Source organism: Microplitis mediator, chromosome 11 (assembly GCF_029852145.1).
Source record: "Microplitis mediator isolate UGA2020A chromosome 11, iyMicMedi2.1, whole genome shotgun sequence".
NCBI lineage: Eukaryota > Metazoa > Arthropoda > Insecta > Hymenoptera > Braconidae > Microplitis > Microplitis mediator.
The window spans coordinates 16,612,812-16,629,939 of NC_079979.1; the positions used below are offsets into that span (position 1 = coordinate 16,612,812).

At 29.9% G+C, this 17,128-nt stretch overlaps 2 protein-coding genes across 3 annotated transcripts; both read left to right on the forward strand.

Annotated features, from left to right (window-relative positions):
• The first annotated feature begins 265 nt into the window (after positions 1-265).
• Positions 266-3,348, forward strand: LOC130677937 (tetratricopeptide repeat protein 1). Its single transcript, XM_057484875.1, has 4 exons — positions 266-771; positions 849-1,025; positions 2,781-2,963; positions 3,044-3,348. Exons 1-4 carry the CDS (start codon positions 505-507, stop codon positions 3,221-3,223), a joined length of 807 nt encoding a protein of 268 aa, XP_057340858.1. The 5' UTR covers positions 266-504; the 3' UTR covers positions 3,224-3,348.
• Positions 3,349-3,752: 404 nt separating this feature from the next.
• On the forward strand, positions 3,753-13,309 carry LOC130677935 (probable sodium/potassium/calcium exchanger CG1090). Of its 2 annotated transcripts, none has more exons than XM_057484872.1 (7): positions 3,753-4,772; positions 7,546-7,917; positions 7,996-8,516; positions 8,604-8,830; positions 9,097-9,409; positions 9,491-9,720; positions 10,460-13,309. In XM_057484872.1, the coding sequence occupies exons 1-7, from the start codon at positions 4,749-4,751 to the stop codon at positions 10,657-10,659; spliced, it is 1,887 nt and encodes a 628-aa protein (XP_057340855.1). In that variant the 5' UTR covers positions 3,753-4,748; the 3' UTR covers positions 10,660-13,309. The 2 variants fall into 2 exon arrangements, with proteins under 2 accessions (XP_057340855.1, XP_057340856.1); XM_057484873.1 differs by lacking the exon at positions 3,753-4,772 and adding an exon at positions 4,808-5,243.
• Positions 13,310-17,128: the final 3,819 nt, after the last annotated feature.

Here is a 17,128-nt window from a genome sequence, read left to right on the forward strand (position 1 = left end):
TAGTAATTTTTTAAATAACAAATTTATTATATATGACAAAAAATATATCAATTGAATTTTATTGTTTTCCTAAACTCCCGTTCAAAAATAATTTCTGAAAATTTGAATTTTTTTTACCGGGACTTTAAATTTATTTAAAATCCCGCTAAAAAAATTAATTATAATTATGATCGTAATTTTTTGAATACAAAGTATTTTTATATGACAATTAATAATGAATTTTAATTGAATTTTTTTTTAAATCTGTTTTACCCATGAAGAAAAAAAGTTGTCAACAGACAGTCGTGAGAAAAGTTTTATGTGTACGTCAAATGCACAAATATAATAAAATTTAATTGACATTAATTTAATAATTCCACACTTAACTAATTACAAATAATTATTTGGCGTTTATTTAAATAAAAATAGAATAATTAATCAAGTAATCAATTGTTTGAATACTTTACATGTCAACGTAACCTATCGAGCTTCAATAATATCGTGTCATTTTAATAAATAATAACAATGGACAAAGATAAAGACAACATACCGTCAAATGAAGCGATTATTGATGAATTGACAAAAGATTTAGAAACTTCATGCATCAGAGCTGAAGAAAACGATAAAAGTAATCAAGGAGCGAGTCTTGATAACACGGAATCAAATCCTGGTTCAAAGGATCACGACTCCGATTCTGAAGACAAGTGCGGCGCAAAACCTCCGGAAAAAGATTTCGTTGACGAGGAAAGATTGAAGGATCGTGAGATTGATTTGACAGATGAAGAGAAAGAGGTAATTAGTTTTTGTCAGTTTAATTATTTGTTTGTAATTTAATTGTTAAATTTAATTGATTGTTTTTTTGCTTATAGAACTTGAAAGCTGAAGCTGAAGCTTTGAAAAATGAAGGAAATAATTTATTTAAGTCATCAAATTATAATGATGCGATGGTAAAATACACACAAGCTCTCCAAACTTGTCCACTAGCTTATCCAGAGGATCGCGCTATTTTGTATGCTAATAGAGCAGCAGCAAAAGCTAAAGACGATGTAATATTTTATTATTTTAAATGATCTTGAAGTTAGCAGACAATTAAAAATTTTAGGATTTTATTTTGAACAATTGAATTTGAAAAAAAAAGAAACTGAAAAATGCACCTGTAGAAAATTAAAAAGACTATAGTGCAATTTTTTTAAATATTTTTTTTTTGATAATTTTTCGTTTTTTAAAAAATCCAAAAATTATTAGACGGCGGCTAACTTCAGGATCATTATTTTAAATATCCTAATAGCAACCCTAATTAAACAACTGAATTCGATCGAATTAAACAGAACTAAATTTTTAATTCTATTTAATTCAGATAAATTCTGTTAATTCGGTACCTAACTTAAAAATGAATTCTGTCTAATACGGCAGGAAAACCAGAATTTGTCCAAATTAAAACGAATTTAAATAATTCTATTCGGTTTAATTCTGATTAATTCGAAAATAATTCTCCAATTTCTGGTTCTCAATCCGAATTAAACTGAATTAAAACGAATTTGAAATTTTTAAATCGGTTTTATTCTGTTTAATTCAAATTCAAATTTTCAATTCAGTTGAATTCTGTTTTGCAGAATTTGACAAAATATAACAGAATTAAAATTTTTAATTCAGTTGTTTAATCAGGGTACACTTTATTTTCAAAAAGTTGTCAAGTTTGACTTAATATGAGTCCGACATGAACTACAAGTGGGTAGGACGACTTGTAGTTCGCGAATAAAATATCCGCGACAAAATATCCGATAGACAAAACTTCCCCGGACTAAATATTCAAGTGACATAAAATTCGTGATAAAATATCCTGTCGATAAATCTTATTCAGAAAAATATATTTTAGGTAAAAAAATAATTAATGGTTTTTGATAAACGGGTACCGTACCATTCCAAGCATATGTGTTGATCTATTTTTAATATCACACTCAAATTTTATGTGCAAATATATTAAACATATCTGATAAAAGGGTATCGTACTATTTATATGAAAAGTATTTACATTATAAGACATTTTGTCGGGGATATTTTATCTATCGAGTACTTAGTCCGGGGATATTTTGTCTACAACCTACAAGTTGACGTAAATTTACAGCCGTAATAGGAATGCGAATTGAATCCGAAAATTGCGGAAAAACAATTTGAATAAGCGAAATTTAAATTCTAAAATTATTACAAGTTATCGTCAGCTATTTTTCTGATCAAAAACTCCGATTGGAAAATTCTAATCGGACATTTCCGATTGACTCAATGAGTTTTAATCGGAAAGTTCCGAATGAATCCGATTGAAAATTAATCAGAAATTGAAAAGTTGATCGGAAACAAAAATTATTATTTTCCGATAAATTTCGATTGAAATTTAATCGGAAACTTGTGAAGTTCCCGAGCAATTCCGATTGAAACTGATAGAAATACAATTGAGTTTCAATTCGATTCAATCAGAGTTTTTAATCAGGGGCTGCACCATCTTTTGCAGTCAACGTGACATTTTATTTCGGTTGTAGATTTCCGTCCTTGTCATCAAAATAATTATCAAGATAGTATTGTGTGGCAAAAGATAAAACAAGATGATTTCAGACCAGGATGAGGTCTACTGGTATCCTATGAAGTTTGAAATTGTGTTTTATCCCGCGCCATTTAATATTTTTCATAATTACCTGGATTTAAACTTTGAATTTCAATTCAGTTTCAATGCAGGATATAAAAAATTTATTTAATTATTTATCTGTACTGTAATTATTCTAGTTTCAATAATAAATTTTTTGAATCAGGACAAAGAATCAGCCATAAAAGACTGCAGCAAAGCTATTGAGCTGAATCCTTCTTATCTCAAAGCTTATTTGAGACGTGCACAGTTGAATGAACAAACAGACAATCTAGACCAATCACTAGCTGATTACAAAAAAATAATAGAACTTGATCCCGGGAACTCCGAAGCACAACATGCAGTTCGAGTAATTATTTTAATTAGACATTTAAATTTAATTTCCTGCCAAATAAAATAATTATTTATCTTTTTCATTCAAATTTACAGAGATTACCTCCGTTGATTGAAGAGAAGAACGAGAAATTAAAAGAGGAAATGCTTGGCAAGCTCAAAGATCTCGGGAACATGATTTTGAAACCTTTCGGATTGTCAACAAATAATTTCCAACTAGACAAAGATCCATCAACCGGTGGTTATTCCGTTAAATTTAATCAGGGTAACAGTTAGTTTATGTCCGAGATAAAAATTAAATTTATATAATTATTGATAATAATTTAATTTATAAATAATAATATTAATAATATGTATGATGTAAAATTATTACGTTGATATAAATTTTTTTCTTCAAGGCACTCGAGTATCTTTTTTTATCATCATGAAGTCAGTAATCCTTATTTCGCGTTATCTTTTTTTTTATTACGACAGTATATATAAAAAAAATATCAATTGCATGTGCGCGTAAAAGCTTCTGTTTTGTCAAAAAAAATACATGGCTGTCATTGATAAAAATAATATAAAATAACCGGAGGTTAATTATCGGTAAGCCGATTAGTCTGGCGTTCATATATATATTTATATTTATAGTAAATATACTCCATTTATTTTAGTACTGCGACTATTAAATTTATTTTGACGCTTTATTTTTATGTCTGAGATATTTTTTTATTATTAGAGATAAAAAAAACTCATCAAAATATTGAGGTAAAAAAAATATTACACTAGACTAGTATTTTATTTTTATTTTTTTTACACGACTGTCAGTGGTATTGATATGAGTTAAAGTGTCAATTAAAATAATTAATTGTAGGGTGAAAAAAAAAATAAAATAAAAAAATATTGTGCGTAATTTTATTAGAGTTTTTTTTTATGTGACTCATTGAGGTACAAATCGAGTGATAGTAAATCCTCGTGAGCTTAGTGAGATAAAAAAAATGAGTATTATTATTATTATAGTATATATTGTAAAGGGATGAAGATAATAAAAAAAAGTAAATAAAAATATAAAGAATGAGAGAAAGAGAGTAAAGAATTGAAAGGGATATATTGTAGTACGTAAAGTTAGAGTGGGTCAGAGCAAATGAAATAGAGGGTTGGGGTGTTGGGTGAACCAACGATGTTCTCCAATACTAAAACTCAAAGCTTCAACCCTATTCTGTGACACGCGCAAGCGTCCTGATAACTAAAAGCTCCATTATAATCGTGAACGAAACGTAGGCGTATGAGAACCGGCCGCGAGCTCGGGCGGCTCTCTGTAATACTCCGCGGCCTAGAACACTTCTATTCATCAGTTAAAAAAAAATAATAATAGTAATACTAATTAAAAAAAAAATTTTTAATGTTACAAATATAACTAACGATTCAAAAAATTTTAAATATAAATGCGCGCGCATTTGCTTTTTTTCAAATTTTGATAATTGTGGCCAGTGGATTAATCATTTTTAAAAATCTTACCCCTGGTATCAAAAGGTTTCGCGTTCTCCGAAGACCGCTACCAGTACCAAAGAAACCGGAAGTAAGACTAAGACTAAGACTAATTCCAAATCCAAGAAGACTAAGACTTAGACTAGGATTAGACTAAGCCCGAGATCGAGAGCAAACAGAGCCAGGAAGTAAAAATAATAGAGAGTTAAATAAAAGACCGAGTGCAATAGTAAAAAAACAAGCTGAGTACATGTGACATGTGAGCCACTTGTACATTAGATCAATTTTGAAGCGATAAATAGACAAGGAAGTGAATAAAATATTCACGGTAATGTCACCTGCTACCGAAAGTAAGGTAAGTTGAGTGTGTTAATAATATCATGCACTTGAGAATTATTACCGTAGGTCTCAGAGCCGCTGATTAAGATGGCCCGGGATGGGCTTTATGTAAATCAATAATTTCACCATGTTACCGACAACTTGACATGACCTAAAAATTACTATTTAGCGCATTTGTTAACGAAAATTTTTAAAATATTAAATTATTTTAGCTGTCACTCGCCTAGGCCCTGGACACACTTATATATACATAAAATATAAATATATCTATACCTTCACCCGCGACTTAAATCGACGTGCTGGGTATTGGAGTAGCAGTAGCAGTAGTAGTAGTAATTGTGTATGTAATAGTGGATCTATAATTCAATTGCCACCTTATAGATTCTTAGATGCTTGACATCTATGCTATGATATTTGCGTTATAATGCCTCTGATGCATTTACTATCGACACGTAATCGAGAACTCGAGTGATTTACAATTTAAATGGTAATTTTATTTCTTCACTTAGAATAAGTGCCGTTTGTTCAAATCTGTCTTTTAAGTGGGTAATTATTTCAGTCATTGCTGTCATATTTAAAAAAAAAAATATACATATATGTATATGTATGTAGACATATATATGTCTGTTTATTTATTTACTTATTTATTTATTTATTTAATTTAGTTGTTTGCTTATCGAAGGACGTAAGAAAAGTTTGTTTCCCAGTTCGCCGGAAGTTGTAGCTACTATTTATCGGTGTTATTGCGCAACTTGTGTTTGATGTAATTATAGTTAGTGATTTAAACAATGGAGTAATATAATTTGATTATAAGCAACGTGAGAATTTTTTGATTTATAAAAAAAAATGATAAATAAATCGATTGATATTAAGGAATTATCCTGAAGCTAACAGATGATCCTGAAGTTAACAGACATCACATAATTTTTGGAATTTTTTTCCAAATGATAAATTATAAAAAAAAAAAAATAAAAATATGCACATATAGAAAATTTAAAAAACTATCAGTGCAATTTTTTCAAATATTTTTTTTTTTATAATTTATCATTTTAAAAAAATCCTAAAGTTATTAAACGTCGGCTAACTTCAGTATCGTAGCTCACAGACAATTTAAAATTTCCGGATTTTTTTTTTAATGATTTAGTTTAAAAAAAAAAAAAAAAAAACTAAAAATATGCACATGTAAAAAATTTGGAAAACTATTGGTGCAATTTTCTAAAATATTTTTTTTTGTAAATTTATTGTTTTCAAAGAATTTCAAAAATTGTTAGACGTCAGCTAATTTATGATACTGAAGTCAGCCGATGTCTGATAGTTTTTGGATTTTTTTTAAAACGATAAATTATAAAAAGTAAAATATTTGAAAAAATTGCACCTGTAGTTTTTGAAATTTTCTACCTGTGCATTTTTTTATTTTTTTTTTTTTCTTCAGTCAATTCATCGAAAATAAAATTCAAAAATTTATAATTGTCTAACAACTTCAGGATCATCTGAATTTGACAGAAAATTACAATTTTCGGATTTTTTTTTCAACAAGTAAATTCAAAAAAATTAAAAATATGCACATGTAGAAAATTAAAAAAACTAAAGGCGCAATTTTTTAATAACTTGTTTTTTAAAAAATGTAAAAATTATAAGACGTCAGCTCTTTAGTATCATTAATAAGGATACTTCTTAATTTAACATGAGGATTACTGTCATGACTGTTTGATTTTATATATATATTTTTTTTTATATCTGATAGTCTTTGAAAATATTGAATTGGTTTTCTCAGACACTAAAAGTGCCATGGAATTTTATCAGGATAAAACGAGGGTGAGTTAATAAGGACTGCTCGTTTTCACAAACTCTGAGATCTGATCCCTCGTTTATTTTTCCCCTATTCCTGTCATTTCATCCCTCAGATTATAGTCTGGAGTTTTAGTCTAGTCTGCTGAGTAAAAAAATAATATACAAAAAAAAGTGATAAATAAAACTCGAGGTCATTTTCTTCATAAAAGATCTTTATGAATTTTTTAATTATATCCATGTTTATTTAAAGAGATGATCTTTAGGTAAAGTCAAAGAGTTAAAAGATGGTAGAAAAATGGGTTTATTTGGTCAGAGTTAAATCGATGATACTTTGGCTGAGATTCAAAGTCACAATGAATATTATTATTATTAATATAAATAAAAATATTTAACTTGTGTAATATTTTATTTAAATATTTTTGTTTTCCTTCTTTTAGTTCATTAAGAGTAAACTTTAAACACGATTTCATAAGTTGGTAATGGGTTGAGTAATTGCTGAGATTTATAAATTAAATCAGGAAGATTTTAATTGACTATTACTCGGTAATAAAACAATTATAGAGCGGGTGTAGTACTGGAGACAATTAAATAGGAACGAGAGAAAGAGAGAGAGAGAAAGAGATGAAGTGTACGGTCGATATGTAGTGAATAGCTAAATCCGATATATATTTGACAGATATATAAAGAGACTTTTCCGATGCTTTACAAAACGTTGACTCATCTGTTTTCCTCTACTGAATAAAACAATTCAAGTTTTCTTGTGTACTTCTCATCTGTGACCCGCTGCCCGATCGATCTGCTTCGTGTAATACTTTTAGTCCCAACAATTAAATTTATTGAGACAATGTTCAAATTTTTAATAAAATCTAACACTTTTTTAAAATTTTTTTTCATGTAAAAAGTCGAGTGAATTCGAATTTTATGTAAATCCGAATTCACTCCGATTCGAAATTTTGATATTAAAATTCTGTGTCCAATTTTTTAATTTTTTTTTGCAGACTCCAAACATGCGGAGACGATTATCACGTCGAGATAAATGGCCTTTGCATTTGGGATTATTTTTTACGTACATCCTTATCCAATTAGCGACGTCATCATACTCGGCGTCGACGTCGCCTCCTGTAGACTCAACGCCAGCTTCTACGACACAATTTATTCCTACATCAACATTTAAATCAACAACAGCAGCAGCAGCAGCAGCAGCTGAACAGAAGAAAGAAGTAACCCAGGATCCTAAAGTTGTTGAGCCAGCGAAGGAGAAGCCGAAAGTTGAAACGACCCCGGTGCCTAAGACAAAAGAGCCCACTAAGAACAAGTCAAATGAGCGGGAGCCGGTGGTTAAAAAAGAAATCGACGGTACAACGAATGCGGTAAATGACTGTAATTAATTAATTAATTAACTGATTAATGAATGGAAAATAAACTTGATTGGTAATTTAATTTAACAGACTCAAGCTCGTACGACTGTTTCTCCAAAGTCAGTCCACCCGACATGGAGACCTAAGCGTGATAATTGCAGCGCACCTGCTATCGAACAATTTCCCCGACCGCTGATGGGTCCCGGTGCTAGAAAACACGGCGGTCTTATCATTCATATCCTCGTGGCAGTTTACACATTTTTCGGACTCGCGATTGTCTGCGATGATTATTTTGTCGCGAGTTTGGACCGCATTTGTGAAGAATTGAGACTGACACCAGACGTTGCGGGCGCGACATTTATGGCAGCTGGTTCATCAGCTCCAGAATTAGCGACCGTTATTATCGGTGTATTTTTTGCAAAAGATGACATTGGTGTCAGTGGAGTAATTGGTAGCGCGGTATTTAATATAATGTTCGTTATATCAGTTTGCGGTTTGTGCACATCGACGGTGTCGAAACTCAACTGGTGGCCGCTTTGCCGTGACAGTTTCTTTTACTTCATCTCTATTCTTATAATGCTCGGGACTATTTACAATGAAATAATATCTTGGTATTGTATAGTAATATATATGACAGTAGTAGTAATCAGTATAGAAAAAAATACTTAGATAAAATTAAAATTAAAATTATTTTTTAGGCCAGAGTCACTTTTTATGCTCATCATGTACGGAGTTTATTGCGTCGTTTTGTCGTACAACAGTCGTCTTGAACGTTGGGCCAAGTCTTACAATTTGCCATTTCTCCCTAAAGATGACGAGCCTGCAGAAGAAAGTGCGCTGGTTAGTTACAGGTCTCTTCAAGAAGACAGAACGTCTTACACGGGACCTAATTCTCCTGTTACTGAACAAGTCGCAGCACAAGGTGGTCAGTAATTTTTTTATTTAATCTCTTTTTCACCCAAAATTTTACCTTTTTAGACCCCCCCCCCCCTTATGACGAAAATATATACAAAAATATTTATCTATCGTAACAAAAAAAAATAAATTAAAAAAAACCGCGGGAAAAAATTTTAAAAATTGTTTGATGAGCCGCGAACGTTACGTTTCCTTAGACCCCGACCTCCCTTGACATAGTAATCGACCCCTTCCTCCATATTATTCATATTAATATTTAAATACATAAATTTCCAGGTGTAGGATTTGAATCAACACAACAGCAGCAGCAGCAACAAGCGCCTCCAGCACCAAAACAACCCGAATACTACAAAGCAAAAGAACCAGACCCAAATGAAGTATCACCTCTAGAGCGACCTACTGAAGGTGGACAGTGGGCTCTGTTCAAATGGGGCCTGGTTTATCCAATTCATTACACATGTCGCGCAACAATGCCCGATTGCCGACAGGAAAAGTGGCGTAGCTGGTATCCATTTACATTCTGTGTCTCTATGATATGGATTAGCTTCTACAGTTACATAATGGTCTGGATGATAACGATAATTGGCAAGTCAAAATGACGAATAAATTACCATGACAATGATAGGATTATTGTCATTAATAAATTAATATTAATTAATTCAATAGGAAGCACATTGGGGATCCCGGACACGGTAATGGGCTTAACGTTTGTGGCCGCTGGTGTGAGTGTTCCCGACGCTCTGTCCTCTTTGGCTGTCATCAAAGAGGGACTCGGTGATATGGCTGTCAGTAACGCAGTCGGCAGCAATGTCTTTGATATTCTCGTGTGTCTTGGACTACCCTGGTTCATCCAAACTGCCATGATTCAACCCGGTTCTCATGTCAATGTCACCAGTAGAGGTAAAAAAAATATCCTTGGAAAAATTTAAATACACTGTAAAAAATTTCGGTGTAAAAATGGACCCAGATAACTTTACACGGCCGTGTAGTGTGAAATAACGGTGTGAAATTTTCTCGGTGTAAATTTTACATCCGTGTAATTTTTCTACGGTGTAATAAACTTTTTTTACACCATTCCGCGTTACTCGTAATTTTAATTAACGAGCAACAAACGATCATTGAATATTTTTAACTATGTATTTAATTAAAAACTACATTAATTTTATTTAGATACACAGTTTAAAATTTTTTGTTCTTGTATAAAAATTAAATGGTTAAATATTTTATGTAAATTATTTGACACCATCAAGTGTAAAGTTAACTAAAGTTTAATGTGTTGTCTGATCTCAACAATTTTTAAACCCGTATTATTGTTTTACACAAGAATAATGTGTTAAATTAACCCAAAAAATGAGTGGACCGTTTGGGACATGTGATTTGTGTTAAATTTAACACAAATTTTTAAACTGTTGAAATTTTTCTTCTTAACGCAAAATTATCATGAATTATAAATTTACACGTTTGGCGGTGTAAAAATTTTAAATTCACCGCCTAAATTTAACACCGAATTTGGTGTAATTTTCACACCAAAATTTTTACACCGAGACATTTACACTACACCGGGTCCATAAATTTTTTACAGTGTACAGACCAGCTATCTGTTAATCTAGTAATTTATTGTTATTATTTAATAAAATAGGTCTTACATACTCAACTCTGTCGCTACTATCAACTGTTGTCTTTCTCGTGGTCGCGACTCATTTGAACGGTTGGAAATTAGATCGAAGATACGGCGTGATCTTGATGATATGGTACCTTATTTTCATAATATTCGCTTCTCTATACGAGCTCAATGTCTTCGGTCAAATGAATCCACCAGTTTGTCCCAGCGTATTTTAATTATTTTATCAATTAGACACGTCGTTATCATCATCATTATCATTAACGTTGTCATTATCATCTCCAGATTAACTGGCAGTTATGAGTTTTAAACAAGTGCCCCTCGAAATTTATAGTTAACTTAAATTAAATGGAGATGGGTGTAATTTAAATACGTAAAAGTACAGTCTAGAGAGGACGTTACATTTTATCAGTATTAAGTTGTCTTGATTATTTAATTTTATTAATTATTAATTATTATTCTTTAATAAAAAAAAAGCCTATATGGAGGACACACGGAGAAAAATCGACGTAAAAAATGTACGAATTTTTATTATGCTGTCGAGAAAACTGAAACCGGAAGTTGAGGAGCAAAAAATTAACTGCACTAAAAAAAAATATAGACTTAAAATTTTCACTAAAAAATTGGGAGTAAAAACACTCGGAGTCTCGGAGTTTAAAAAAAAATTACTCTGCATACGGAGTAAATGAGGACTTTGTTTTTCCAGTGAGAGATTTGGATTTCATTTCAAATTTCATCCGGAATGAATTTCATTCTAAGGATATTAAATATATTAGCATTTACCTGCTCCGGATTTACTCCGCTGATTTTTTACAGTGAATTTATAAATTAAAATAAAAATTCGAAAATTTTTTATCTCAATTTTTCTCGTGCAAATGTTTAATCAGTCAATAGTAAATGCATTATGTTGCAATTGTTAATAGCTAATTACTAAAAAAAAAAAAAATTAAATTAAAAATATATAAAAAATAAATAAATAACGATTGATAGTCTTGATATCGTCCTGTATATGGCATTTGAGATGTTGCTATGAGTGTGAAAACATCGAAAATAATATTTAAGGCCATTCTCACAGTGCCCCCACTCTTTGAAAATTTCCCATGACTTCTAACTGTCATCATAGTATCAAAATTTTATCAATTAATTAAAAATGGGCAACGCAGTTACAATTTCGCTAAGATATAGATTTGAAAAAAAATTATTTACAGATGATATCAGTTAGGAAACGAAATTTCAGCAAAAACTTCATGTCAATTTTAAAATTTCGTTTTACTCATAATTGATAACAACTGTGGGTAATTTTTTTAAAAATCTATATCTCGGCTTTAATTTTTTTGATATTAATTAATAAAATCTCAATACTCTTATGATTAAAGCCAGGATTTTGTCCTTAATTTACACTAGGACAATTGATAATTAATAATGTCAAATTTTTGATGTTACGGCAAAAATATTGGTCGTATAGAAAAATTTTTCAAGTAAAAGTTGTTCGAAATTCAATTTTCTAAAAAAAATGTCTCTTATCATTTTTCCTTAGGATTAATAAGGAAGCCGTAATTTCAAAATTAACATGTTCATAATTAACAAAAATTTGAATCATTCATTATGAATCTTAATTTTTGAATTACGGTGAAAATATTGGCCGTATAGAAAAATTTTTCAAGTAAAAATTGTTCAAAATTCAATTTTCTAAAAACAATGTCTCTTATAATTTTTTCTTAAGACTAATAAGAAAGCCATAATTTCAAAATTAACATTTTCATAATTATCAAAAATTTGAATCATTGATTATGAATCTTAATTTTTGAATTACGGTGAAAATATGGGTAGTACAAGAAAGTCATAAGATACATTCTTTTAGAAAATTAAACTCCCTACAACTTTTGTTTAAAAACTTTTTCTATAAGACCAATATTTTCGCCGGAATATCAAACATTTGAACCATTCATTTCAAAATTTAGGCAAAAATCTCGTCCCTTCTTATGACAGTTCAGTCATTGAATATTTTAAAAAAGTGGGAGACTGTCAGAGAATGCCCTTAATAATTAAACGTATATATATTTACAAAAGCTTTATAGCCTAATTTTTTAAATATAGCTTTTTGTCAATAATTTAAATAATCACAAATAAATATATAAACGCATAGGCCTAAAACGCGTGAATTCAAGTTAATGTTTTATATAAAATTTATAAAAAATATAATAAAAAAAGAATTAATAAAGTTATTTACGACATATATACGACGGATGGTGAGTGCACGATAGTAAATTTGCTTCTTCCTCATTACTATAACATTAAATGCTGATATTAATAATTAATTATGTATATTCTTCCTTATCATTGCATGTTTCTTCCTTAAAAACTAATTAAATACTTAAATAAATGATTGTTAAATTTTAATAATAAATTGCTCACACCACCCGCTCGTTAGCCGGCATTTAAATTTAAATAATTAATCACATAAGTGTATTAATATATAATTAAATTAATTCATTAATTATTATTAGCGTAGTTTAATAAAATCCCGCGTTGGCACGGCCGCTCAAAGATAACTTTGGTGATTGAGATCAAAGAGATTCCTCGTTGGATGCCGAGTAGTTTTAACTTGTGGGTGTACGTGTGAAAAGGCATCCGCCTTAATTTGCATCGGCACCCACAAATAAACTCCGTTTTCTCCGTGGAATGGAGAAAAAAAAATGAGAAGACGATGAGATGAAATTAGAGGACAGGAGAAGAACTGTAAGGAAATAAAAAAGATAAGATTTAAATAATAAAATAAAATAATGATTTAAGTAAGCGAAAAATAATTAAATATAAGAACTTAAAATATGAGAAGAAATATATGAAGAAACATGTGTTGCTGAAATATAAATAAAGAGCGACCTTATTATAACTGCCCTATCAAAAAAATTCACATGGGAATCCAGCCTAGATTCCTATGGGTTCCCATATGACGTTTTCGGATGAATTCCCATATGGTTTCCAGCATAGATCACGATATAGATTTTTACATGGGTTTATATGGGAATCCACACCATGACAAATCCATATGGAAATCTAGTATAGAAGACTTCCTATGGGAATCTGGGTCATGTCAAAATTTAAATCCAGATATCCATAGTTTCCTGTATGGATTTTCCATATACTTCTATATTAATTCCTAGGGGTTATGATTTAATTCATACTTTTCTGTATGGATCCCTACGGGTTCCCACATGATGTTTTTGGATGGATTCCCATATGGTTTCCTACAGAAATCCAGCATAGATCACAATAAAAATTTTTACTTGGGTTCATATGGGAATCCACACCATGACAAATCCATATGGAAATCTAGTATAGAAGACTTCCTATGGGAATCTGGGCCATGTAAAAATTGAAATCCAGATATCCATAGTTTCCTGTATGGATTTCCCATATACTTCTATATTAATTCCTATGGGTTATTACATAAATCCATACTTTTCTATATGGGTTCCTATAGTTTCCCACATGACGTTTTCGAATCGATTTCCATATGGTTTCCTATAAGAATCCAGGGTAATCACGAGGGATTCTCACATGGGTTCTTATGGGAATCCACACCATGGCAAGTCCATATAGGAATTTAGTATGGATTCTTATATGGATTTTTACAAAAATTTCCTATGGGAATCTGCATCATGTCAAAATAAGAATCCAAGTACCCACAGTTTCCCATATGGGAATTTCCATACACTCCAATATTAATTCCTATGGATTCTTACAGAAGTCCATACTTTCCTACATGGATTCCTATGGGTTCCCACAGGGATTTTTTTGACAGGGTAAAGAAAAGACAATAATTGAAGCAGCCTTATCCAATGAAAGTATCTACATGATTGAAAACTCTGCGCGTTCCTTGGATATGTTACGAAACTTTTCGCTTACAGCAGGATCCTTTGATCTTTCGACTGACTATTTCGTTCGAAATCAGGGATCAGTCTCGTTATTAAATAGTCCTGGCGTCCTATCATACTTGAATTCACTCGGCCGGTGCCACGTTATTTATTTATTTTAGTAATTAAATATTTAAGTAAAGACACAAGACCAATTACAAGCTTTATTCATTTTATTTTATTTATTACTGTAGTTGTTAGATGTTTAGATAGTATATACATATATATTTAAATATTATACATATATATCCTGTGTAGAAAAAAACCTTGACTAGTCTAAAGTTTAAAACGAAACACAGCAGAACTTTTTTAACAAATTTTCTAAGCCTGTAAAAATTCAAGAAAAAATAAATTTTCATACATAATTCAAAATTACCTTTTTCTGAATGTTTTTTGCAGAAAAAAAGTTTACAAAAGAGTCAAAAAATGTTCATTTGTAATGAAATTAACTCAGTACTTTTCTTCTTTGTGTTTTTAGAAATTAAAAAAAGTTGGCGCGTTTTTAAATTTTGAATAGTAAAAATTTTTTAAACACAGGATATATACACAGAAAAAAATAATTTCTTGTCTCAAGAAAAGATTTTCCCTCCCCAAGAAAATTTTTCTATTCAATTCGTACTGAAAAAAATTTTCTTGGCGCGAGTAAAAATTTTTTTCTGTATATGTATATATAAATAAATATAAATACATTTATGGCTGTTGTTGAACGTTTTAATGTTGTGTCCCTGTCATTATTAAAATTATGAGTGTGGATGTAGAAGACATCAAATTTAAAATTATTAATAAATAGAGTAAATAATTAAAAAAATAAAATTAAAAAAAATGCGCGTTTAAAAAATTTGAAAATTAATAAGTGCATTCTTTATTTATTTATAATTTTAAATTTATCTGATGTCTGCTACATCCACACTCATATTAAAATTACACAAAAAAAAAAAAAAAATCCGCGTGGAACCATTAGCGAGTGAGTGAGATTTAAAAAAGGATGACGGGATATGTAATCTTGCGATCGCAAGGATCGCGCAGTGAATATTTTAACGTACTTATTATATAAATATATACATGAAGATATTTATTATTTATAATAAATTTAAAAAAAACAAATGTATTATATAAGCATTATATGCTTAGATTGGTTGAAAGTTTGACGTTATAATCACTGTGTTAATCTTTTAGCGTTAGACAGATGCATTGTTATATTATAATATACACGATTGTAATTAATATACTGTATTTATTCTTATTAAATAATTATTTATATTATTATTGATCATAAAAAAATATATATATATATTTATTGTATGAAATGACTTGTTTTTTTCGATAAAAAGCCCAATTGTTAGACCGGCTTATGGTGGTTTTACGATACCAGGGAAGAAATAGAACAATAATAGTTTTAATTATAAATAAATATATATAATTAATTATACAATTAGCGATCGATATTTTATTGAATAATTGTTGTTAATAAATAATGAAACTTGGGCTATTTATCTTTTGACCATTAAAATAATTATTGTTTTTTAAAAATGTATAATAAATTATTATTGCGGAGTAAAATGTTTACGTTTGTGTTTAAGAAAATAATAATATTTGTATATATATATAACTATTACTTGTATTATTGTATGTATTTATATTATATTTTATTATTAATAATGTTTATCAGAATAATAATTAAATTAATAATATGAAAATAATGTGCTCAGGCTATCAACGAAAAATTGTATCTTCCCTCAGAGTCAAATTGTTTTTATCTTATCTGCTTTTAATTAATTTTATTTGGTGATAAATATTATTTATTATTTATCTTTATAATATATATACATATATATGATGAATGAATTTAAGGAATTGGTAAAAGGGTCAATATAGAATTGTAGATGTTGTGATAATATATAAGTAATAGTTTTGCAATATTATTAATTACAGTAGACTATTTATTTATTAAATAATTAATAATTAAAAATAGTCATATTATGAAATTAAAAAAAAAAAAACAAACATACATTTTCATTCTAGTGTATTTTAATTTTATGTATAATTTGTCTTTGCTATATAAAATTTATTTAGAAAAATAATTAATTGGCTATTTTATTACTTCATAGAGTAATTGAACTTATAATTAAATTATGATCCTACAGTCAGTAGGGTAGCACATCTGTTCACCCGCGGACAAATCACCCGCGACAATACACCCGCAAATAAAATCAACCGAAAATTCCCACTGTTTTTGAATGTTGTCGTTTCCCATCTCCCATGGGACCATGGGATGGGATCCTATAATAGGCCTTCGGCCCCTGTCTAACGTGCTAAAAAATTAATATTTTAAACAAAATGAAATAAATATTTACTGTTGCTAACAATGAAATGAAATGAAGAAAACGATCATAGATTTTCATGCCTAAAACGGCCCACAAATATAAACTGGCACGAGACCCTATGGCATATGAGCCATCGTCACCAATTTCTCGAGATATATTATGTAAGTAAAATACAAATAAATATATTTTCAACTGTATAATTACAGCATTATATATATTGTTTACCTGATATTTACCTTATCAGTTCCATTATCATACGTAAATTTAATTGTTGAAAAGATGTCGTGGGTGAACTGGTCCTCGGGTGCAATGTCACGGGTGAAATGGTCCTCGGATAAAATGTCGCGGGTGAATTGGTCCTCGGGTGAAATGTCGCGGGTGAATCGTCGTCGGGTGATTTGTTACGTAGCCAGTCAGTAGACGATTAAGAATTTTCGGATTTTTTT

Coding starts and splice junctions, on each gene's coding strand:
- LOC130677937 (XM_057484875.1), top strand. CDS start 505: ATGGACAAAGATAAAGACAACATACCGTCAAATGAAGCGATTATTGAT. Junction 772..848: donor TGACAGATGAAGAGAAAGAG/GTAATTAGTTTT, acceptor TTTTGCTTATAG/AACTTGAAAGCTGAAGCTGA. Junction 1,026..2,780: donor CAGCAAAAGCTAAAGACGAT/GTAATATTTTAT, acceptor TTTTTGAATCAG/GACAAAGAATCAGCCATAAA.
- LOC130677935 (XM_057484872.1), top strand. CDS start 4,749: ATGTCACCTGCTACCGAAAGTAAG. Junction 4,773..7,545: donor CACCTGCTACCGAAAGTAAG/GTAAGTTGAGTG, acceptor TTTTTTTTGCAG/ACTCCAAACATGCGGAGACG. Junction 9,721..10,459: donor TGTCAATGTCACCAGTAGAG/GTAAAAAAAATA, acceptor TTAATAAAATAG/GTCTTACATACTCAACTCTG.